This window comes from Apis laboriosa, unplaced genomic scaffold (assembly GCF_014066325.1).
Source record: "Apis laboriosa isolate Shangri-la unplaced genomic scaffold, ASM1406632v1 scaffold15_cov152, whole genome shotgun sequence".
NCBI lineage: Eukaryota > Metazoa > Arthropoda > Insecta > Hymenoptera > Apidae > Apis > Apis laboriosa.
In genome coordinates, this window is record NW_025222086.1 from 276,826 (window position 1) to 298,274 (window position 21,449).

Sequence of the window (21,449 nt, forward strand, 5' to 3'; positions counted from 1 at the left end):
TTCGAAACGATTGAGAAGGAATTGTGGTTTATGTATTTTTTGAGGATATCGGTCTCTTGTGTGGATATCGGTGTATGGAATTGTATTGCAATTTAAATGAGAGAATTTTTTTTTATAAGATTTTTTTTTAACAGGATATTGATTGAAGGAGAAAATTGTTCTGACATTAGGAAAATATATTCTAGTTTGAATTAAAACATGCAATAAATTCGATATTTTTTTTTTTTTTTTTTAGAAATTTGATATGGATTATTGGAAATATAAAATGTCATAGAATAAATTGTAAATTATTTTGAATTGTATGACGAATTGTTGATAATGAATATTAATCATAAAAAGAAAAAAAGGATAATCCTTTTTTAATTGGATAAAGAAAAAATATAAAGCTAATTGCGATTCCGACTTCAATTGAAAATACTTATATAACACAATTTAAAAAATTGATATCTGCGAAACATTTTTATTTGATATACGATAAAAGCAATTACATATTGTATAGAATATACATATGTAACATGAGGATATAAAAATGATGACGAAACAAAAACTTTTCTCTTAAAATGAAAATACGTTTCATCAGATAAAATGTATAACCTGTACAAGATTCTTTTTATCTCAACCAATAATCTTCTTTCATAAATCAGGGGATTTATCTTAAATTGCATCTTCTTATGCAATTAACTCAAAACTCTATAAAAAATAAAATAAACTACCAAATAAATAAATAAATATAAACGATATTTAAAAAATGACTCGTTAAACAATTAATATTTATAAAAAAAAAAACAACATGCAAGTAACAAAATAACTACGCAATCAATGTACCAATGAAATAACAGAGAATGAAATTGCAAAAAGAGAAAAAAAACTACTCTTTTCTAAAAAAAGAGAAAAGAGAATCACGTAACTTAAAATCTGTTCGACTTCATGTCACGATCGATTAAACCAGAATCCAATAACGTGACGCACACGGAAGAAATCGCGTGAAACAGGAAACGTTTCCCTCGAACTGGAAAAAGTGCTCTATGTGGAACAGGAAATTGTTGATTCGAAGTCCCGGAGATGCTCAAGTCCCCGGGTTTAATCGATACTGTACTATTAAAGCAAAATTAAATCTCTATCTCTCTCCCTCTCTCTCTCATTTTGCACGCCTACACAATCTGCGATCTACACAATATCACGAAACATACGAACAGCTAGATTGTTCAAGGGTTAACGCTCTCGTAAGCAGGAAGTGAACTTTATCGTGCTGATCCGCGACGAGCGATACACGAGATAAAATTCGAAACTTGTAAAAGGCGCGCCCGATTAATTAAGACACCTGAGGGTGATGATAAAGTGTGGTACAACATCCGTGAGGAAACGAGGGATGTTAATAGCGCCTTTGCAAAATCGTTCGCGTTATTTCGTTCATGGTTGGACGATGGAATATTTTGAGAGAATGGAGAAATTTGAAAAAATTTTAAATTTCTGAGAATTACAATTAATTTTCGATTGGAGAATTTGAAGATATGTACGGATATTACGAAATTAATAGATAGTTTATTTGTATTGTTGAAATTATAAATTTTAAAAAAATGTATTGTTTAGAAAAAGCCAATTCAAAAAGGAGTTTTATCTGTGCATTTAATTTCTTTTTTATGATTATTAAATAGAATTATTTTTTTTTTTTTTAATAGAAAATCAAGTCGTTGGCCTCTTTTATACACTCTTTTTTAATTCCTAAGTGATTCTTCAACTCTTTCTTGAATTAATGAATTTTAAAATTAATTGTTACTGATTAAAATATTATATGATAAATCATTGCTCTACATAATACTGAAAAAAAGTTGTGTGTAGGTTAATAAGAAATTTCTTTGCAAACGATTATATACATCTTCCATAGACGTGGTTTTTATTAAAGGCTGTTTGATATTCTGTCGTAGTTTTCGAAACCATTGCTTCTTTTAGAAGCAGGGATAAGAGCATAGAGGAGGAGGGGAAAAAAAAATGCCCTTTATCGTCTCCATCTCGATCAGGACTTTTAAAGAGGCTCGTTCGACGAAGAGGACTGGAAAATAATCGTAAATAACGAAAATTGCCCCATTGAAAAAAGTCTCTAACCCATGAGGAATATTTGTTGCGATGTAGAGAACAAAAATGGGGAAGATTGAACGATACTTTTTCTTTGAAGAAATTATACTTTTTAGAATTAATGACGAAGTTATAATTTTTATATAGTTTAATTAGAAAGTATTGTTTTTTTTTTTTAATTTAAATTCATTTTTTCATATTCTTGATATCATTTGAAATAATTAGAACATCTTTCTAAGTTAGACGAAGAACTAGGTACTTTCTGATTAACGTCATTACTATATTCTTCCACTTCAGTAACCAATATGACGAGAATCCACGCTTTATTGACTTCATCAAACTTGTCGAACTATTCATTGACATTAAATTAACCTAGTCTAGTTCAAGCCTACAAATCTTCAAAGCTTCCATTAGAAATCTTAATAGATTATTGAAATAAAAAAGATCAAATAAAACGAACGTTTTTGTCTAAGATATTTTACATCTTTTTGTTATATATATAATTAATGTATATAATTAATTAATATATAATATAAATTAATTTTATATATGTAAATATTTTCATATTACAATTTATCATTTTCATTGTATAATAATTTTAAGGAATATAAATACAATATAACAATTTAAGAAGCTATCATGAATTCTATTATAATATCATCCTATTTTGTTAATAAATATATATTTTTACTAAATGTTATTATATGTTCGCAAATATTTCCATATTACAATTTAATAAATCGTACAAATGCTTTACGTGGGCGAAAAAAAGAGAAATTTTACAATATTTCGTATTATTTTTCCAAATATTGACTATTTTTATTCCCTTCATTAAATATTTGAAATTTCGTGCTAGCCTTATTTCAGTTGTGTAAATATCTACAAATGTACAATATTTGTACAATATTTGTCCAGACAAAGAGCGCATTGCAAAGAATGAAGTACAATATTTACGTAACAAATTTAAACAAAATTGAAATAGATAAAATTTCTTAAAAAACTATCTTTCAATCAACCGATTCTCTCCTCTGCAACAATTTATCATTTCCTCAAATCAAGATAAATTGTTGAACAAAATATCTGTGTTATTTATCAGCCAACAAATGTGTTAATAACCACGAACAATTTACACGACGTGGACAAAGCCTGGCCACGATTATTCGCTAAGAATGGAAGAAGAAGAAGAAGAAGAAGAAGAAGTTAAGAGGCAGAAGCTCACTGTCGTAAGCCAGGTTTATCGTCGCTTTAACCTCTGCTCCGATTCCCTCCTCGCGCAAACCGACAAGTATCTGGCTTATCTGACTCGTTCGTCTGAAAGCCGAATCTCTGTCTCGGCTCGTAAAAAAGAAGAAGAAAAAAGAAGAAAAAAGAAGAAGTAGAAGAAAATCAGAAAGAGGGTGAATTTTTTTTCTGGCGAAATTCGTGAGGGAGGCGCAATTAGATGATCGTGAAACACGATTATGTTAAACGCGTGGATTTACGCGATGATCTATAGCGTGTGGATTGAGTAGGATTGATCTCGCGAATAGTTTTATTGGATATCGATAAATGTAAGGATATTCGTACACAACAATTTAATAAAAGTTATTCTAACGAATAATTTGAAAAATAAACGATTTGGGATTTTATTACGATTTAAAAAATTAGTTGTTTTAATAAGTGAAAAATAAGTAAAAGTGAAATATATTCATGGTATTTATTTTTATAATAATTATTTTTCTATGTATAATTAAATTATCATGTATGATCAACGAAAAAATTATCGTAATAAACGATTGAAAAAGTTCGTTTAGAAAACTAAATTAAGAAAACAATAATATGACATTTTATTGACTTTATAAATATACCAAGATAAGTTTTTTTTATAAAAACTTCTTTCTATAAATATCATTTATCGATTACCCCGAGTAATTTATTAAACACCCTTCCTCTTTCATCCCCTTTCTTTATAAATTTCTATCTTAACAAGTTTTCTCGAAAAATTTTTTCCAAATTTTTTGGTCAAAACTTTTGTTTCATTCATTCGATCTTTATTCTTCTCAAACTTCCGTCCTCGAAAATTATTTTTCGCATTTCTTTCGAAACTCTTCTTCAAAAAATTCTTCGTCTTGATTTCTTACTTTTTCTCTTTTTCTAAATTCCTCATTTTTAAGACTTTGATCGAGGCTCTCCGGTGCTCGACTTTCTTTCTCAGCTTCTAAAACCCTCTTTCTCCATCTCTAAACCATCTTTATCCCTCCTATTACTCCGTTCCCTTCAAGTACGGTCACTCCTTCGCACAAAGAGATATGCACACATCATTTTAAGCAATCCATTTCCCTCGTCCAACGAACATATTTTCCTTTAGCTTTTATTCATCAAACGTCGTATCGACACTCTACTGAATTACTGATTAATTATGCCATGGAAAAATAGAGGGATAGATGAATAATAATAATAATAATAATATCTGAATATAATTAATGAAATTTTAGAAAAATACGATGTAATATTACTGTATAAAAAAAAAAGTACAAAATAATTGAAGAATTTTTTGAAAAGAGAATTCTTGATATTATTGACTAATAAGTATTCTATATACAAAACAATGTCCAATTATAGAATATATTTATACTCTACTACGATAATTATTGAGATTTAATTTTCTAAAAAGAATAATATTTTAGATAACTCGAAGAAAAGAACGAAAGGGAGCTCATATTCAATGCAAAAAAGGAGACGGCATTACTTTCAAGCAAAGAGTAGACATCGTAATATATTCCACAAAAAAGATATCCAACGCAGCTCTCTTTTCTTACATTATATATTCTTACGTATCATCGATCGTCATTTTTCATTTTTTTTCTTTTTTTTCTTTTTTTTCTTTTTTATTTCATTTCCATTAAACGCTCCTCGAAATCTTCTCCAATACACTTCAAGCATGTCACGAATATTCTGGAATATTTCTCACGTGTCTCGCAACTTCATCGTAAACCTACTTTAGCCACCACGTAATATATACGGGCTTAATACACGTGTACATAAGTATACGCAGTATACATGTGTATAACTATGTGTTGCGCTCGTGCAAAGTCACCACCCATGGATATGTAAGGCTTTCGTGTTTACTGCAAAATTGACCGAAGTCAAACTAGCACGTGCTAGAAAGCAACATAAATTTAACATAAGATCACTTGCTGAATTGTGTGATAATTTATTAAATTGATAATATTAATCAATTGAGAAAACCTTTTTTTTTTTAATTTTATAATTTTCCTTTAAATAAGATAATTGAATGACTCACTATTTTACGTTAATTTATTTCTAAAATCTCATGTTTATATATACCAAAATTTTTACCATTACAAACAAATTCTAATTTTATTTGTTTTAGCTTTATAAATTAATATATAATATTGATAAAAGAGAGAGAGGGATAAATTTTATGTTAAAATAAGAAATATTATGCAAATTCATTTCAATAAAAATAATTTATATTTTCTTAACAGTAATGAAAATTAAATTATTTAAAAAGCTTTTTAATATTCGTTATCTCACGTTATTTCTAACGAATTCAACTAATTTTAATGAGATTGGAGAAATTCACTTCCTCGTTCCATTTTCAAAACTGTGAATTTAGAATCGCTCCAATTCATAGTTAATGTACACGAAATATGGAACTTTTGGCACGAATTTGCGATTTCAGCACATATAAAATAATATGGTACGGATCTAGTAATAAAGTACATATGTAAAGTTCCTACAATCTTTCAATTGGCACTCACCAAGGCCATGGATTTTCTCGAAACACAATCTCTCATAGAATTTCACCGTGGCGCCAATTGCGTTTCTCACATCCCTCTTACGAAGAAGGATAACTCTATTACCTCCTTCTCTAGGGAAAACCTGCTCAAGGCGTAAAAGAGAGAAGAATATAGAATTCTTGGAAATGATTAGTTTTAGAATTTTTCTACGAGAATAGAAATAATTTTCAGAATCCAAATATATATTATACGTAAACGATTATATTTTAACAAAAATATTATTATATATATAATTTATAAAGATAATTTATAATAGAATAGAATATTTATATAAATTAAGCTTTAAATACAGGATTAAAATAAATTTTAGAAAAATCAAAATTACTCAATGCCCTATTAAATTAATTAAATTATATTATAAAATATAATATGCTGTGTAACAATTATCATATAAAAATCTATTCTGTAATTTATTTATATTTTATTTAACGATTAAATGTTAATTACGATTAAATGAACTACTGATTGAATTCATTTGTCTAAAAGTGGATTTGTATTATTTGAACGAAAAATCGTAGTTAGAGGAGAGAAGTGGTGACCTCCAATTACATGAACTTCAATTATATAAACTGTTCGTTTCCCGACAACTTCAGATAAACGAAGTTCTATTATAACTGAACTATAATATATATACATTGTACTACTAACTACTAACAAGAATTACTACCAGGATCTAGCAAATGATTGAAATTATATCGTTCTAATAGCTTTTAATCAAATTCTAAATTCTACGATTTCAAATCAAGGATAAGTAAAGTATTTTTGATCTAACAATTTTTTTTCAATTCATTATTCTTCATTAATTTTTTAAACAAGCTAATAATTCAACAAATCTTCTTTCAAAATTAAAAATCCTTATTATTGAATTAGATTATCGTTTAACATATATTTATCTAATGTAATAATTTATAAAATAGAGAAACATTCAAATATAAATGTTTCAGTAGTAAAATCCATTATATTTCGCCATTCTATTCTTCCTATTCCTCCAAGAAACTTCCAAATTGAGATAGAAAATTATACATAAAAATATACATGAAATAGAATAAATCACTATCCTTTAACCGATAAAATATTCCATAAAGATAGTTTTACAACAAATTATTCATCCTCCTTCTATTCTCCGTATAAAAATTGCATTCAATTTTCAATGCGAATAAAATTGGAAAAGCTTTTAGACAATTAGGACGTTTCTAATGATGATCGATCGATCGTGGACGAATTGAATTAATGTGTTACGTAGGAATTAGTAATGAATGCGGTGGCTGCGTTGGAATTAATGACGGAAGACAATTGAGGCTAGACGGACTGAATTTATCGAAACTAATGAAATTCCTGGAATCGCGGGACGATGGCGATCACCACCGCTGCTCTGTTAAAATGATAATTATTTCTCAGGCAGTTTGTGGCTGGAATTCCTTGACGATTCTTGCGAATAAGAGAGAGAGAGAGAGAGAGAGAGAGAGAGAGAGAGAGAGAGAGAGAGAGAGAACGATGTCAACGACAACAGATTTTTCGATCGTGGCTTCGTATAATATTTTGGTCTGTGAAGATTCAGATAATTTATTATTTGTTTAATTCAAATAAATAATCAATAATTTGTTTAATTCAACAAATAAATAATCAAAAGACGAATAGATGAAGATTTGTTTAAAGGAATATATTTGGAATTAATTCTTTTTTGATGTTTTATAAAAAATTTTGTAAGCAGATAAAATGATAATTTTAATTTTATTCGATTTTATATCTTTAAAACGAAAAATGATGAGAAGTAACTGAAAAAAAGAATTTCAGTAGTGAAACTCGATATATTCGTGGCCATTTCATCTCGTCTCTTTCCCCAAGAGACTTGTCTTTAAACTGAAATAAGAAACCGAGTATTACAATATAAAACTTTCAGCATTGTTATTGAATGTTATTTTTAATTTCTTGTTACAATAAATTTTATTTGTCGAAAAGAAATAATTTTGATTCTATTGATTCATTCTTATATAAATGACAACAATTTATTTCTGACATCGATGATAGTTATTATGGACAATATTTTAATTTTTGAATTTAAATTGTTGAAAAAATTGATTTTCATTATCAATATATAAAATAATTTATTTGTAAATACAAGTTAAACATAAATTTTCAAATGAAAGATTTAATATTGATTTGATTTGAAACTGAACTTATCAATTATTTCTAAATTAATATCAGTATATTAGATTTTTCATTAGATTTAATTTAATAATTTATACAATTTTATAAAAAATTATAAAAACTAATTTATAACTTTTATTAAATTTTTTAATTAATTTTATTCGAGTTCATATTTTTTGCCGAGATTTTCAATTGGTTTTATTCAACAAAACGTTCTACACTATACTGAATCTTGTCATTTCATAAGTTACAAAAGTGTTTAACGATTTTCGCGTATTTTTCAAAGTTATAAAGTTACTTCCTTTTAAAAGATTCTGTATCAGAATTGCATGCATGACAAAAAAAAAAAAAAAANAAAAAAAAAAAAAAAGAAAACGAAATTCATTTTTCAATGTTCGATTTTACAAAAAGTATTTTTCTTTATGAAATTTTTCCCGATGGTGATATAAAAATTCTTTATCAATAAAATTAATCAAATTGAACATTTTTCAATTATTCTATTTGTTTTCTAAAATTTTTTACTTTCTATCTTGAAAAATTAAATATATAAAATTATTATTAAATTAAATTTATTCTTTTATATATTACTTACAATATTTTTTTATCATGCATAATAATGTTTGCAATTTAAAAAATATTATTTTTTCATATTATCCAATCCAAATTACCGTTCAACAAACTGTTAAACATAGAATCGATCATCATGTACGTAATCAGTAAAACATCACTGGCTTTTCAGTAGTAAAAACCAGTATTCGTAGCCATTTCGTTTTTCCCTCTTCCTTCTAGAAATTTCTTTTTTAAATTGCAATAAAACTCAATATTGTGCGCGTCCATCATACTTTCATCATATATATTCTTCGTAACCAATATATCATATATCCGTGATAGCTTTTATTCATCTATAAAAAGATCTCAACCGAACAGTAGTAAAAGCCAATGCCGAGCAATGGTACAACTCAATATTTCATTCGACGTTCCATATATGCTGTTCTTCATAATTATTCAAACGATGAGATTTAGTTCGATTAAAAGAGTTGAAAGCTTTCGAAGATTATCAATTATCCAAGATGATCAATTTTGCAGAATCATTTCAAAGATTATTCTCATTTTATTGCTAAAGTATTTCCCTCGATCTTTATTTCAAATAGTATAACTCAATATATATCGTCTAACGTACTCTATTCTTGCATTTTTCTACAAATTTGTATTAAAAATTAATAAAATTAATAATATATTTGAATATCAAAATTTTTCACGAAACTGGTATCACGTTCCATCTTATTTTTTCAAATTTATAAAATCAACCACTAATAAATTCCTTAAATCTATCGTATGATTATAAAGATACGATACGATTATTTTAATTTATTTTATTTCCTATATCCAAAACACTTAGACAAAATAACCTACAAAGTATATTATCATCTATTTATCTTACATCATGGATATTTTAAACAAACTTCCTCGCTTCCAAACTTTCCCCTATATATAAATATATAAGAGAGGTATCCCAAAACTTTTTAATAATACTTTTTAAAAATCATAAACCGAATAAACGTGGCCGAAGAAAATAAACATTTCGATCTTTCACGAACTCCGCCAAAGCTCATCCTCGATACATATTACACAATTTGCCAAAACTTTCCAATCCCCCGTAACATAATTTCTCCGCAAAATATTTCCCGCTAAACCGAGCGAAACTAATCTGAATCTTAAACAAACGTGATCCGCGCGAGGTGAACCTCTCTTCCCCCATCTACCCCCCCTTTCGATTAACATTTTTCGATTAAAAGCCCATCAAGCCGGCGTGACAAGCGGCAAGAGGAAGAGGTTAGATTAGGGAATAATGCGATCAGGCCGTTCGATTGAATTTCCATTCGTCGGGCGCAATTGCCCTTCCTTCGTCCATCGTGGTCCATCGTCTTCGATCTAAAACACGCTGCCATTGTACTCTCTCTCTCTCTCTCTCTCTCTCTCTCTCTCTCTCTCTCTCTCTCTCTCTCTGATTCCGCTACCAAGCGATCGAGGGAAGAATACGAAACGATCGACAGGATCTCTTTACGATTTTTTTTCCCTCCCCTTTTCTTCTCTTGGAGGAGGTTTTTGAGGGAATGAAAGTGAAGGGTCGAAGGAAGAGGGAGAGAATGGGCCGTTCACATCGTGAAACGAAGGGTGTTGGCTTCCATATAATATTCGTGAAGATGATTGTACAGAAGAAAGATCGATTTTTCTCTTCTTTTGGTATAAATGTTTCATTATTTGGAATTTTACGTTAAAATTTCTTTACCATCTCTTCGGATTTTGTATAAATAAAATCTATTTTTATTTACTAAATGCAACTTAAATATTATGATTATAATTTTGTTGCGAAAAAACGAGATATTTTCACACAATTTCTAACATAAAATTCAGAAGTATCTATTTCTCTTTTAATATTTTGCAAAAATCAAAATATAAATAATCATCAGAAATAACAAACATCTCTAATACATCATAATTATCCTCAAGTAAGCTCTTAACTCTTTGAACGTCACATATATATTACAAAAAACTACATACTATTTTACTCAATGTATAAGTCGAAATGAGAATATAGAAATAACAAGAGATTAATACAACAAAGATAAAAGGAGTTGATATCGCGAGAATCGAAATAGTCACTTATATTAAACAACAGTATTGACAAGGATAGGGGATGAACTCGAAGAAGAATATGTTTTCATCTTATTATTCGAACAGGAGAATACGGAAACAGACCCTAACGCAATTTCGAAATGGAGCCGCGAGGATTACATTAGTCTGCGGTTCGCGAATTAAGGCCAATTCCTTTTTTCCTTCCCCTTTCTTTCTATCCGCATTTCCTCCATTCCAGATATGGAATGGGATAGAAGAAGGAAAGATTGACTTCGAGACAAGAGTGTTGCGAGGAATAAGCGATGAGCCTTCGTGATAATGGAAGTGCGTCAGATGGTCCATATGGGGTGGTATCATGGAGTGTTTATTCGATAAGGAAAAGTTCGTTAAAAGGTATTATGGAGGATTGGATTTCGTTGGATTTTGATCGATGAGTTTTTTGTTGAGAAGTTTTGATTCCTGTGTTGAATATCGTAGCATGAATTAAAATTTCGTAAAATATATTTGTAATTCAATTTCTTTAAATCAAATAATATCTGTAAGCTGTACTATTCACTCTAAAGTGTAGCAGGTCTTTTTTATTTAATATACGAATATATATTCCATGAAAATATAAACAAATTCCTTTTAACAATCTCCAATAGGCCGAGAACTTTTGGAAAAAATAAAAATTCTTTCTAAAAAGAAGGGGCTATCACGATTCTCTAAAAAAATTCCGAATCGAATCGTTTTCGAAGATCAACGAAACCAAGGAACAAATATTTCCATTTCTTGTTAAAATACAAAACGTCCCCAGATGGCACCACTATACAGCCTATTATCCGATATTCCTTTTAACAATCTCCAATAGGCCGAGAACTTTTGGAAAAAATAAAAATTCTTTCTAAAAAGAAGGGGCTACCACGATTCTCTAAAAAAATTCCGAATCGAGTCGTTTTCGAAGATCAACGAAACCAAGGAACAAATATTTCCATTCGTGTTAAAATACAAAACGTTCCCAGATGGCGCCACTGTGCAGCCTATTGTCCGACATTTTCCAACGGATGGATGGTAATTAAATTCACGAATGAAGAAACTCATTGTCAAAGAGCTTTCAGAGGGAAGATAAGCGACAGTCGAGCAACTTTTGTGGAAGAAGATTCTCGTTCGAGGATGGTTATTCAAGAATGAAATGAAAACTCTCTCGCGCAACAGGGAACGGCAGAAGAACCGTTGTAACGACTTCCGGGGAGGAGTTATTCCAATTTCTTCTTCTTTTTCTTTTTCTTTTTTTTTTTTCCCTTCCCTTCTCGTAAGGAGGGATCTCGTAACAGACGTGAATTTGCGTGAAACTTGCGCTTTCGCTGCGAATTTTTCGCGAGGTTCCCTTCGTCGTCACCCTTGGTAACGAACAGAAGTTTCTCTCCCCTTCTCGGTTGAAATGAAACGTCGTCCCTGATAAATGCGAGTAGTTAGGAAGACTGGCCCTCGTGACTTAATGAAACGAAAGATCCGAGGGACGATCGTTCTACAGATTGGTGGTTAATCGAGGGGTAATTCAAGATGATGGTTTAAATGGAAGAATTGAGGGAGGAAATTTTTACTCGCGAGATGAAAGGACTCGACACAGGATTGTGTAATGGAAAGGAATACTATTACGATTTGCATTTGGAGATGAAAGTTATGAAAGTTATTTCAAAATGTGACGAGCTTTTGTACAATACTTCTCTTTTAAGTTTGTTTAATTAATTAAACAACTTTTATAATTATATAAAATGGAATTAGGTCATTCTATATAATAAGAGTAAAATTTTTATAGCTTGTGTTTACTGATAAACGGATAAGAAATAGAACTGACAAAATTGAATTTTATTACGAGAATAAGATTAGTAGACGATTTGATTATTCTCTCTTAAGAATACTATAAATATTAAATGTTTACTTTTCTGTGAAATTAAAAAAGAAGAAAGATTTCAACGTATTAAAACAGAAGAGAAACAATGAACGATATTATCGTTTTAATGAAAATTGAAATAACTGAAGAAACGAATATCTGTACGATCGTGACTAAATTATTAAAAAAGATTATTAAAACGATGATAATGAAATGATAAATACAGAAAGATTATGCGAAGAGTATATTCCTTTATAATGCTGAAAAGCTTCCCTCAAACGAGAATAATAATATTTATAATTTGAATTAACATATATTAATAATTGGACACGTTACATTTTAACGAGATTATTTGTCGTGTGCAATAAGAATTACTGTCATAAAAGCAGAAACTTCGTTTTACTTCGTTATTTTATAATGACTCGAGAATATTCTATCATTGTTAAATCCAAATATTATTTCTAATATAAATTTAACAATGCAATGACAATATTAATGAAACAATGGATTATAATTACTTTCCTCTTAAATTTAAAATGAAAAATAGATCTCTTGCGAGATGAAACGTATTTTAATAGGATTTAATTATGCAATTTGTATGATCGAATTGTTGAGACAATATCAAAAATGAATAAAATAAACAAATAGTAATTATTCGTCCGTGTTGTTTTATCAATCAAGAATCTATCTTTTGTTGGATAAACCGTAACTGTTTATATTACGACAAATTCGTTAATTAAACGATAATAAACGAATGAAACGATTCTTTTAAAAAGAAGGAAAAGAAGAAGAAAAATATTCCAGAAAAAGAAAACTCTACACCGGTGAAATAATTAATATGATAATAATAATATACAAAAAATGAATAATTCTATTTATTAAAATTACTTCGAATAAAAAAAATAGTTGAAAAATAATTACAAACAACAATATATAAACTGCAATCTTAGTTGAAAAATTAATATAAACTTTAATTTAAAAAAAAAAATAAAGAAAGATCCTTTAGAAAAATCTTTCTTTAATATCCTTGATAACATTTAAATTTCAAAAATAAGAAAAGAGGAAAGGTAAGAAAATAAATCCAAAATTAAAACAAATCAATAATTTCACAAATAGAAAAAAAAAAAAAAGAAAAGAAAGTGAAATAAGAAAATAAATCCAAGATAAAAAAAAATCGTGTTTATTTTCAATAAACCTGCTCCAAGGCCAATATGGAATCACATAATTTTTTTTACCACAATCTCTGGTTAAACGACGTTCCCGTGGCGCGAGATTAAAACCTGGTCAGGAACGAATCCCGTAATTCTCAATTAGAGATCCCTTCGAATTTAATCAAAGCTCCGACCGTAAGTAAGCGAGAAAGATCACGAGATCCTCAAGATTGTAGCCGTCAACACAGATTACGAAATATCCATGAAATATCGCGTGTTCGTTTTCCAATTATTGTATGCGTTTCGAAATACGATTGAACAATGAAAGCGTTTTAACGAGCACCGTTTATACCCTTCACTAATCGTGAAAAAATCGAAAATACGCGTCGCTTTTTTAACAACTGGCACGGAACGTGCTTCGCCATCGATATACAATAAAGAGCACAAGTGAACCAATACTGAGATGAAAAATTGCCGATTATTTTAAAGTGTAAAAAATTTCACGATCCTAAATTTGTTTTCTTCAAAGATGTTTCCATATCGTGTATTTTTCTATTGAAAATTTTGACATATTTTACCAATTGTAAGGACATTGAAATATTTTAGATATATTCGTGTAAACTAATTTACTACTTTAAATTATATAAAACCGAGAATAAAATTAAAATAAATGAAAACAAATTTGGTAAAATATATCTCAAAAAAGAAAAATATTATATTTTTTAACAATTGATCGTTAAAAAATATTTTAATATGTAAAATTTTTACATATTATCGTTAAAAAATATTTTAATATGTAAAAATATTTTAACAGTAAAATTTTAATTGGAAAATAGTGACGAGATTTTTTTTCTAAATGAACTATATATAATAAAAAAAAATATTATATATTCTACTATTAGTCTGATATGATATATATATTTATATAGATTTCTTTTAATTTGAAAAAAAAAGAGGAAAAAGTAAAATAGAAAATGGAGAAATAGAAAGTCGAATAAGAAGAGGATTGAATAAGAAGATGAAGTTCTGTTGGCAATAATTATGGCTGTTTTGAGAAAACCGATTTACCATCGATATAAATTTTCAATCTACATATCTGCAAATCCGAGAGAAATAATTTGAAAAAAATAAGAGGGAAAAGAAGGAAATAGAAATGGAGGAATAAGATGACGTTCTGTGAGAATAATCGTCGGTGTTTTAAGGGCTACGCGAAAATGCATTTCTCCTTCAGTCTTTACGATCGACATAAATATTCAACCTACACGTGGAATTTAAGGAGGAATTTAAGAGAAAGTAATTCAAGAGGAAACAGAGAAAAATAGAAATGAAGGAATTACGAAAAATGAAATGGTGGAATAGAGCAATAAAAGTATAATTTTACATTGTAGTTAATCTTTTCATATACGTGTTAAACAATATAATTAAATGATAAATAATATATTTAATCTCGATGAAACAATCCTCGAATCTTCTTTACGAAAAAATTGCAAAAGAAATATGTTTCTCTACAAATATTGAAAGAAAGAATAAAAATTTCTGTCAATATTTTTATCATAATTATTGTAACATAATATGATTATTCTAAACAAATGAAAAGAAATAGAGAAATCTAAAAAAAAAGAGATAATATAAAGATACAAAATTGTATAAAAATATCAGTTCCTTTCGTATTTTTCTGATACCTAATAAAAGGAATAGAAATAAAAAAATCGCAAATAAGGATCCTCGTTCTTATGATAACAATATAAAATGCATTTCTCCCCTGCTTTTACCGGCATAAATATTCAACTTCAACCTCTAAAAATTGAAAGAGAGAAAAAGAATAGAAAAAGGAAAAAAATGTAGTATGAAGATGATGCTCTATAAAAGTACATCACTTTCTAATGGTAGCACATTTTTCCTGCACACTTTATCGATATAAATATTCAATCTACATTTTCGCAAATTCAAAAAGAAAAGCATTGTAACAGTTTATAAACGTACTAATATCTCTCATTGTTATCTACCAGTTCTTGATCTTTCAATATTTTCTGATAATTCGAATAAAAAGATATTCCTTATATCGACAGAGATAGAAACACATACAATAATTATTGTAATAGTTATATTCTTATTCAAAAGTTATAGAATCCTTAATATTTTTAACAAAGTATCAATAAATTCGATATTTTATGACGATTTTATGATACTTCAAATTGTAAATATTTTTAATACATTATATATACTTTTCCTATCGTACAAAATGTCAAGTCGTAACTTTCTTTCAGATCTTTTAACTTCTGCCAGTTTTTATAACTTACCTATCTATAACTTCGAAGTACGTATTACACACTATATCTCTATATTATCCCTGTATAATATTCTTAAAAAAAATTCGAAAAGAAAAAATAGAAAGAGAAAATGAACGAAAATATTCGCCTCCGTTCAATGGCCATGCAAAACGCATACACGTATTTTACAACCTGACATAAATATCCCATCTATTTTTTTACAAATCTAAAAAATATTCCCCCTCAAAAATTTTACACGAAACAAACTTTTCTCGCACATACAGAAACGTATTGCTCAATAAAATAATAATTCTTCAAATTTCGATTCGAAACTGAATATTCAATTTGTTTTTCATCATAACCCAACATTATAAGTAGACAACAAATATTCATGAAGGAATTAAATCTATCCAGACACGTGTTACTCCAATATATCAAATAGTAGAATTACCATTCTACTTCGAATCGTTATACGTCCCATACATATTTTTGCATATATGCAAAATCATTCTGCAAATTATAACAGATATATTGTTTCCTTCAAAATCATCCTAACTTTTGCTCCAACTTCGAAACAATTAGAATGTTCAAAAGCCAGATATACAAAATACGAAATGCAAAATATAAAAGAATAAAGATAAAAAAAAAAATAACATCTGGAAGTGGCGCACAATCAGAGATCCTACCTCCGAGAAAGCGTGAGCACGTCGAGAGGCGGCAACGTCATCCCGTCGCTGGAATCCTTCGTCGTGGCGACGAGTCCTTTTTCCCATCACACTCGTCGCACACCTCCGTGTCACATGTCACACGAATACACCACCAACGAACATCCTCGAGCTAACGAGCGCGCACCACCGATCGAAACAAAAATCTCTGATCATCGAAGATTCAATTGGATTCACCCAGTCCAAGATCACAGAGATCACCCCTCGAACAAACGATATCCAAAAGAAATCTGCTGGTTCACGCACACAAGTGTGTCTGGCCGGCTTTCAACTAATATCCGCCGCACCGCCACACCGCCACAAGTGGTTGGTGCCCTGTCAGACACTCAGGGTCAAATGCGGCGATTCTAAGGGCGAGGGATCGACGGATTTTTATGTACACGGGAACGTTTATCAAGGATCGATCGATCCTTCGATCACCGTTCGAAGGGCACCACCCATCGTTCCAATCGTGAAAAATCGAACCCTCCTCTCTCAAGCAAGCGAAACAATTGGATTCAAATTATTACGAACTAACTGCACGCTGAATAAACTCGTCGTTCGAGTAAACACAAACAGGTGATCGTCGATAAGAGGACTTTGGTTTGTCAACACGAGATACCTCCTAATGGAAACACTTTGTTTTTCTCGGATTCGAGTCTTGGTCGATCCTCTTGATATTCGTCAGATATCTGAGAATCGATGTCTCAGATAGTATGGAGAGTATGTGTGTATGTATGTGTGTGTGTATGTGTGCTATTGTTCGATCGTCGATCAGGGCAACAATCGGATCCACGATCACCCGAGTTCACTTCACGATTCCACGATTCCACGATTCTAGTCGCATTGCTGTTGATATTTCTGTTTGAGGGGGAGGGAGGATATTCTCGTCGTCTCGCTGTCGAGGATACGATGGACGTGCAACGATGTACGAAGGGGTTTTGAAAAGAGCACGCACACGTTCAGAGTTAGCAGCTCATCGAGGCTGGTTGTCCTCTTCGGCTGGCTATCGACTGCCATGCACCCAGTGTCACATTGTCGGAACTAGGGGAGCTGACACCACGCCTGCGTTCACGGAGACGCTGCACGGCGTCGCGAAGCCGGCTGGCCACGGCGAAAGCCGTTGCCAGGGCGCATGCCGTCGTTCGATTCGATTATGGTCGAGAGATATCCACTGGCCGCGAAATTCGATTGGAATTTGTGGAGGAGGGGGTTTAATTGATCTCTCGAATTAGGTTCGTTTTACTGTGTTTTTGGGAGATAGTGATCAAAGGTGAGTCGAATGAATGTCTTTTTGTAGTAGATTTAGATTTTGGATAGATTGGGTTGAAGTTATTTCGAAAAATTGATTGATGAAAGTATCGAAGAATGAAGAGATATTTGGATCAATTGACAAAGGAGGATCGACATACGTAATAAAAAAATCTTATGTCTATGGAAGAATGATTGTCTGTGATTGTACAATGAGATAATATTATACTTACAATGAGAGATAGGAAATTTAGAAGGAATTTAAGACAAAGAGATTGTGTATTTTACTTTTTGATAAGATTTACGTAAAAATATGATCCTCGTGTATATAATTAATAATTTATTCTTTTTGTTTAAAAAAATAAAATTCTTAGAAAGATAAATTTAGCAATATCTTTGGAAAAAATTCCTTCTTTGAAATGTCTCGTCTATGATAAATGATGAATGAAATTTATCACTTACCAGTCTGAGTGCTGCTATCGAAAAACGTGTTCGATATCTCGACAGACATGGTAGCGAATGTTCCATCGGTGATTTGTGTGGAACTGTCTCTTCGTCCTTGATATCTCTGAACCTAATGCACACCAAAAAGAAAAAAAAATGTATTGAAAAAAGTAACTATCCAAAATAATTCGAAATATTTTCTTGAATTTTTAAACGAAAATTGTCATTTTGCTTTTTTAAATTAAAATTTTTTAAATTAAAGTGCTTCGTTAAATTAAAATATAAAAATTAAAAAAAGAAAAAACGGACCAGTTTTTCACTTTGAGAACTTTGTCTTCGAAAATTTCGACATCTTATTGTCTCTTCCGTGGTGCTCTGTCGTCTAAATCCACGAGCAATAAATATCTCGTCCGTGGTCGATTGTCTTCTTCCTATAGGAGCATGAGGTATAGTCCCTGGAGCACGAGCACATGGACTTGGATCCCTTGACGAACAAGAAGAACTATCCGGTGATCTAGAAAACAAAAATTTTTAATTATATTAGTAAAATTTCTAAATCAAAAACAGATGATTTTGTTAAAACTATTTTCTGTTCAATATTTTTCAATAAAGAAATTATAATGTATATTAATAACTCTGAAGAAAAATAAAATATATAAAAAAAGGAATTTTTTGCATTATATTATTTTATAATTCAAAAATAATTTATCAATTCCAAAATCTTAAATCAAAAATCCATCTATAAATCACGTTCATATGAAATAAACTTTTAGAAAAATACTTTTAACAATAACCCAATTGTTCTGATAAAGTAAACAACGAAATAAAAAAGGGAACAGAATATCAAAGCAGTCGATCATTTTTTATCTTCAGAAGATCTTCAAAGTTTTCCATAAAAAAGGGGTTGAAATTTTATTCTCAATCCCTTAATCTGTCCTCTATCGATGGAGTCGCGTTACCATCCGTTTACCACTCCACGAGGATCGATAAAATGCAGGTACCTTGGTGGCGACCGTCCTGCCATCGACATTGACTGTCGCGTCAGCTGAGATCTCTCCCTGATAGGACTGATGTCTCTTTTATCGACTGCTCTTTCTGGACTCAGATGGCTCTTCGAATCACGGCGCCGCGGGTACGAAGCGGAATCGGGGCTCAGCGAGTCTTTTCGAGCTCTTCGTCCTTCGAAAATATATCTTTCTGTCATTAATTCAATAATATATGACAATTTTACATAGAAAAAGAAAGAAAAAAAGAAAAGAAAAAGAAGAAGGTAAGGAAGAAAATTATGAACGATAGAATAATGCAAGTTATCGACAACAGGAAGTGGAGAAAGAAGAGAGACGTGTTTCATGGTTTTTCTATTTTCTTTTTAAATGATCACATCGTGCAGAAAGAGATATAGGTAGTGTACGTTAAAAGACTAAATAGTTAGTAGATAACATGTATTTATATTTAATGTTACATAAAATAGTTTTATTCGCAACGAGGATGAAAATGGTCGATAATGGTAGATTGTTAATGATTGTACCTCCTTCGTCAGTATCCGGTGACAACGTCGGCTGACTTCCTCGTCGCCGTGCTGGTGGCATCGACTCATCTATGGCAGCCGATTGTCGTATCAATCTCGACAACTTGTTCGGTGATACTTCCTTTCCCTTCTGATAACACTGTAACAGAATTGATAATGATAAAATGTTTCCAGTGTCTACTTGTATTATTATTAATAATAATATAATATAATAATAATATAATTAATAATGTAATTGAATTATTTAAGTCTCTTCTATAATTATAACGAGAGAGATTTCGAAAAATGTCAAATATGATATTACAATTACGATATATTTATACATAACGTAGTTATTCAAATTTAGAAAAATTATTGAAACGAGAGTATAAGACAATACCATAACCAAGACAAAGAATTATAAGCTAATAATTTTGATTAAAAATGAAAATAACATAAAATAACATAATTAATACTTTAATTTGCATCAATTTAAATTATATAATAAACAAATTGCATGATAAAAATCGATTAAACTTACCAATTATAATTAATATAACTATAAAAATAGTTTCTCGCTGACATAATTACTGACACAAATTGTATAATTAAACAATGACGAAGAAATTAATATGTTAATGATACTTATTACTCATATTAAATAATTTTACACAAATTAATTATAAAACTTCTACCATTTTACTATCCTTTTTTTCACCAGTTCCAATCACTCCACAATCAACGATCACACTAAGTTAACACTAATCCTTGAAATCCTTTCTCGATTCCCTCTCCAATAAAATCTTTCAATATATCTCACCTGAGTGGTCGAGTCTCTTCTAGTGCTAATCAATGGGTGGGTCGGTGTGTTGACGTTTGGCGAGCCAACGGGACTGGAGCTACCGGAAGTCGAGGTTCCTGGAAGTGGAAGGCTGCTACCCACCGTTGGAGAGACGCTTGGTGGCGTCACTGATGACATCACGATGGTAGGGGTAGTGATGGACGACTCGAGGGTTAAATTTTTACTGTCGACGACGGTCGCGGCCTTCGGCTCCATCGTCACTGTGGTCGACGTGGTCACCGCGGTAGTCGTCGACGACACAGTTGTGGTGGTAGTCGTGGTGGACGTTTTTGATTCGCTACTTGTTGTAACGGATGTTTTACCCTCGATGCTACTCGATCGTTCGCCTTTGTCCATGGAATTACGCGCTTCCAAATGCTCTCTGAAAAATAAAAAAATTATATCAGTCAGATTAATGGAAAATACAGTGATAGGAATTTTTCATTAATCGTTTTGCTTATGTATTTTTATATTATTAAATTTTAAACTTTTGTTATTTCTTTAATTATTACGTTGCTTTTTGAAATAATACATATGGGAATAAAAATTTTCATTGTACGAATAAAGACGAATTTATGCAAAATTGAACGTAATCATAATGTTAATGATGTTGTGATAATAATTAACATTATTATTCAATAATCAAGAATTGATTAATCATAGTAGGAAGTAATCTACATAGTAATCTTGCATCTGATTGTAATTTATAATCATTAAGCAAATATAATGAACTATTTATGTACATTC

General features: G+C 30.3%; 1 protein-coding gene across 2 annotated transcripts in view; it reads right to left on the reverse strand.

The window, feature by feature from the left end:
• LOC122710897 overlaps nucleotides 1-21,449 on the reverse strand; it is a 93,529-nt gene that overhangs the window by 26,327 nt on the left and 45,753 nt on the right. For both annotated transcript variants that reach the window (XM_043929125.1, XM_043929124.1), the window contains 5 exons: nucleotides 20,682-21,084; nucleotides 19,883-20,021; nucleotides 19,356-19,533; nucleotides 18,664-18,868; nucleotides 18,373-18,484 (listed from right to left, as the gene is read on the reverse strand). In XM_043929125.1, the coding sequence (XP_043785060.1) occupies nucleotides 18,373-18,484; nucleotides 18,664-18,868; nucleotides 19,356-19,533; nucleotides 19,883-20,021; nucleotides 20,682-21,084 (1,037 nt within the window). The remainder of the gene's footprint in view (nucleotides 1-18,372; nucleotides 18,485-18,663; nucleotides 18,869-19,355; nucleotides 19,534-19,882; nucleotides 20,022-20,681; nucleotides 21,085-21,449) is intronic.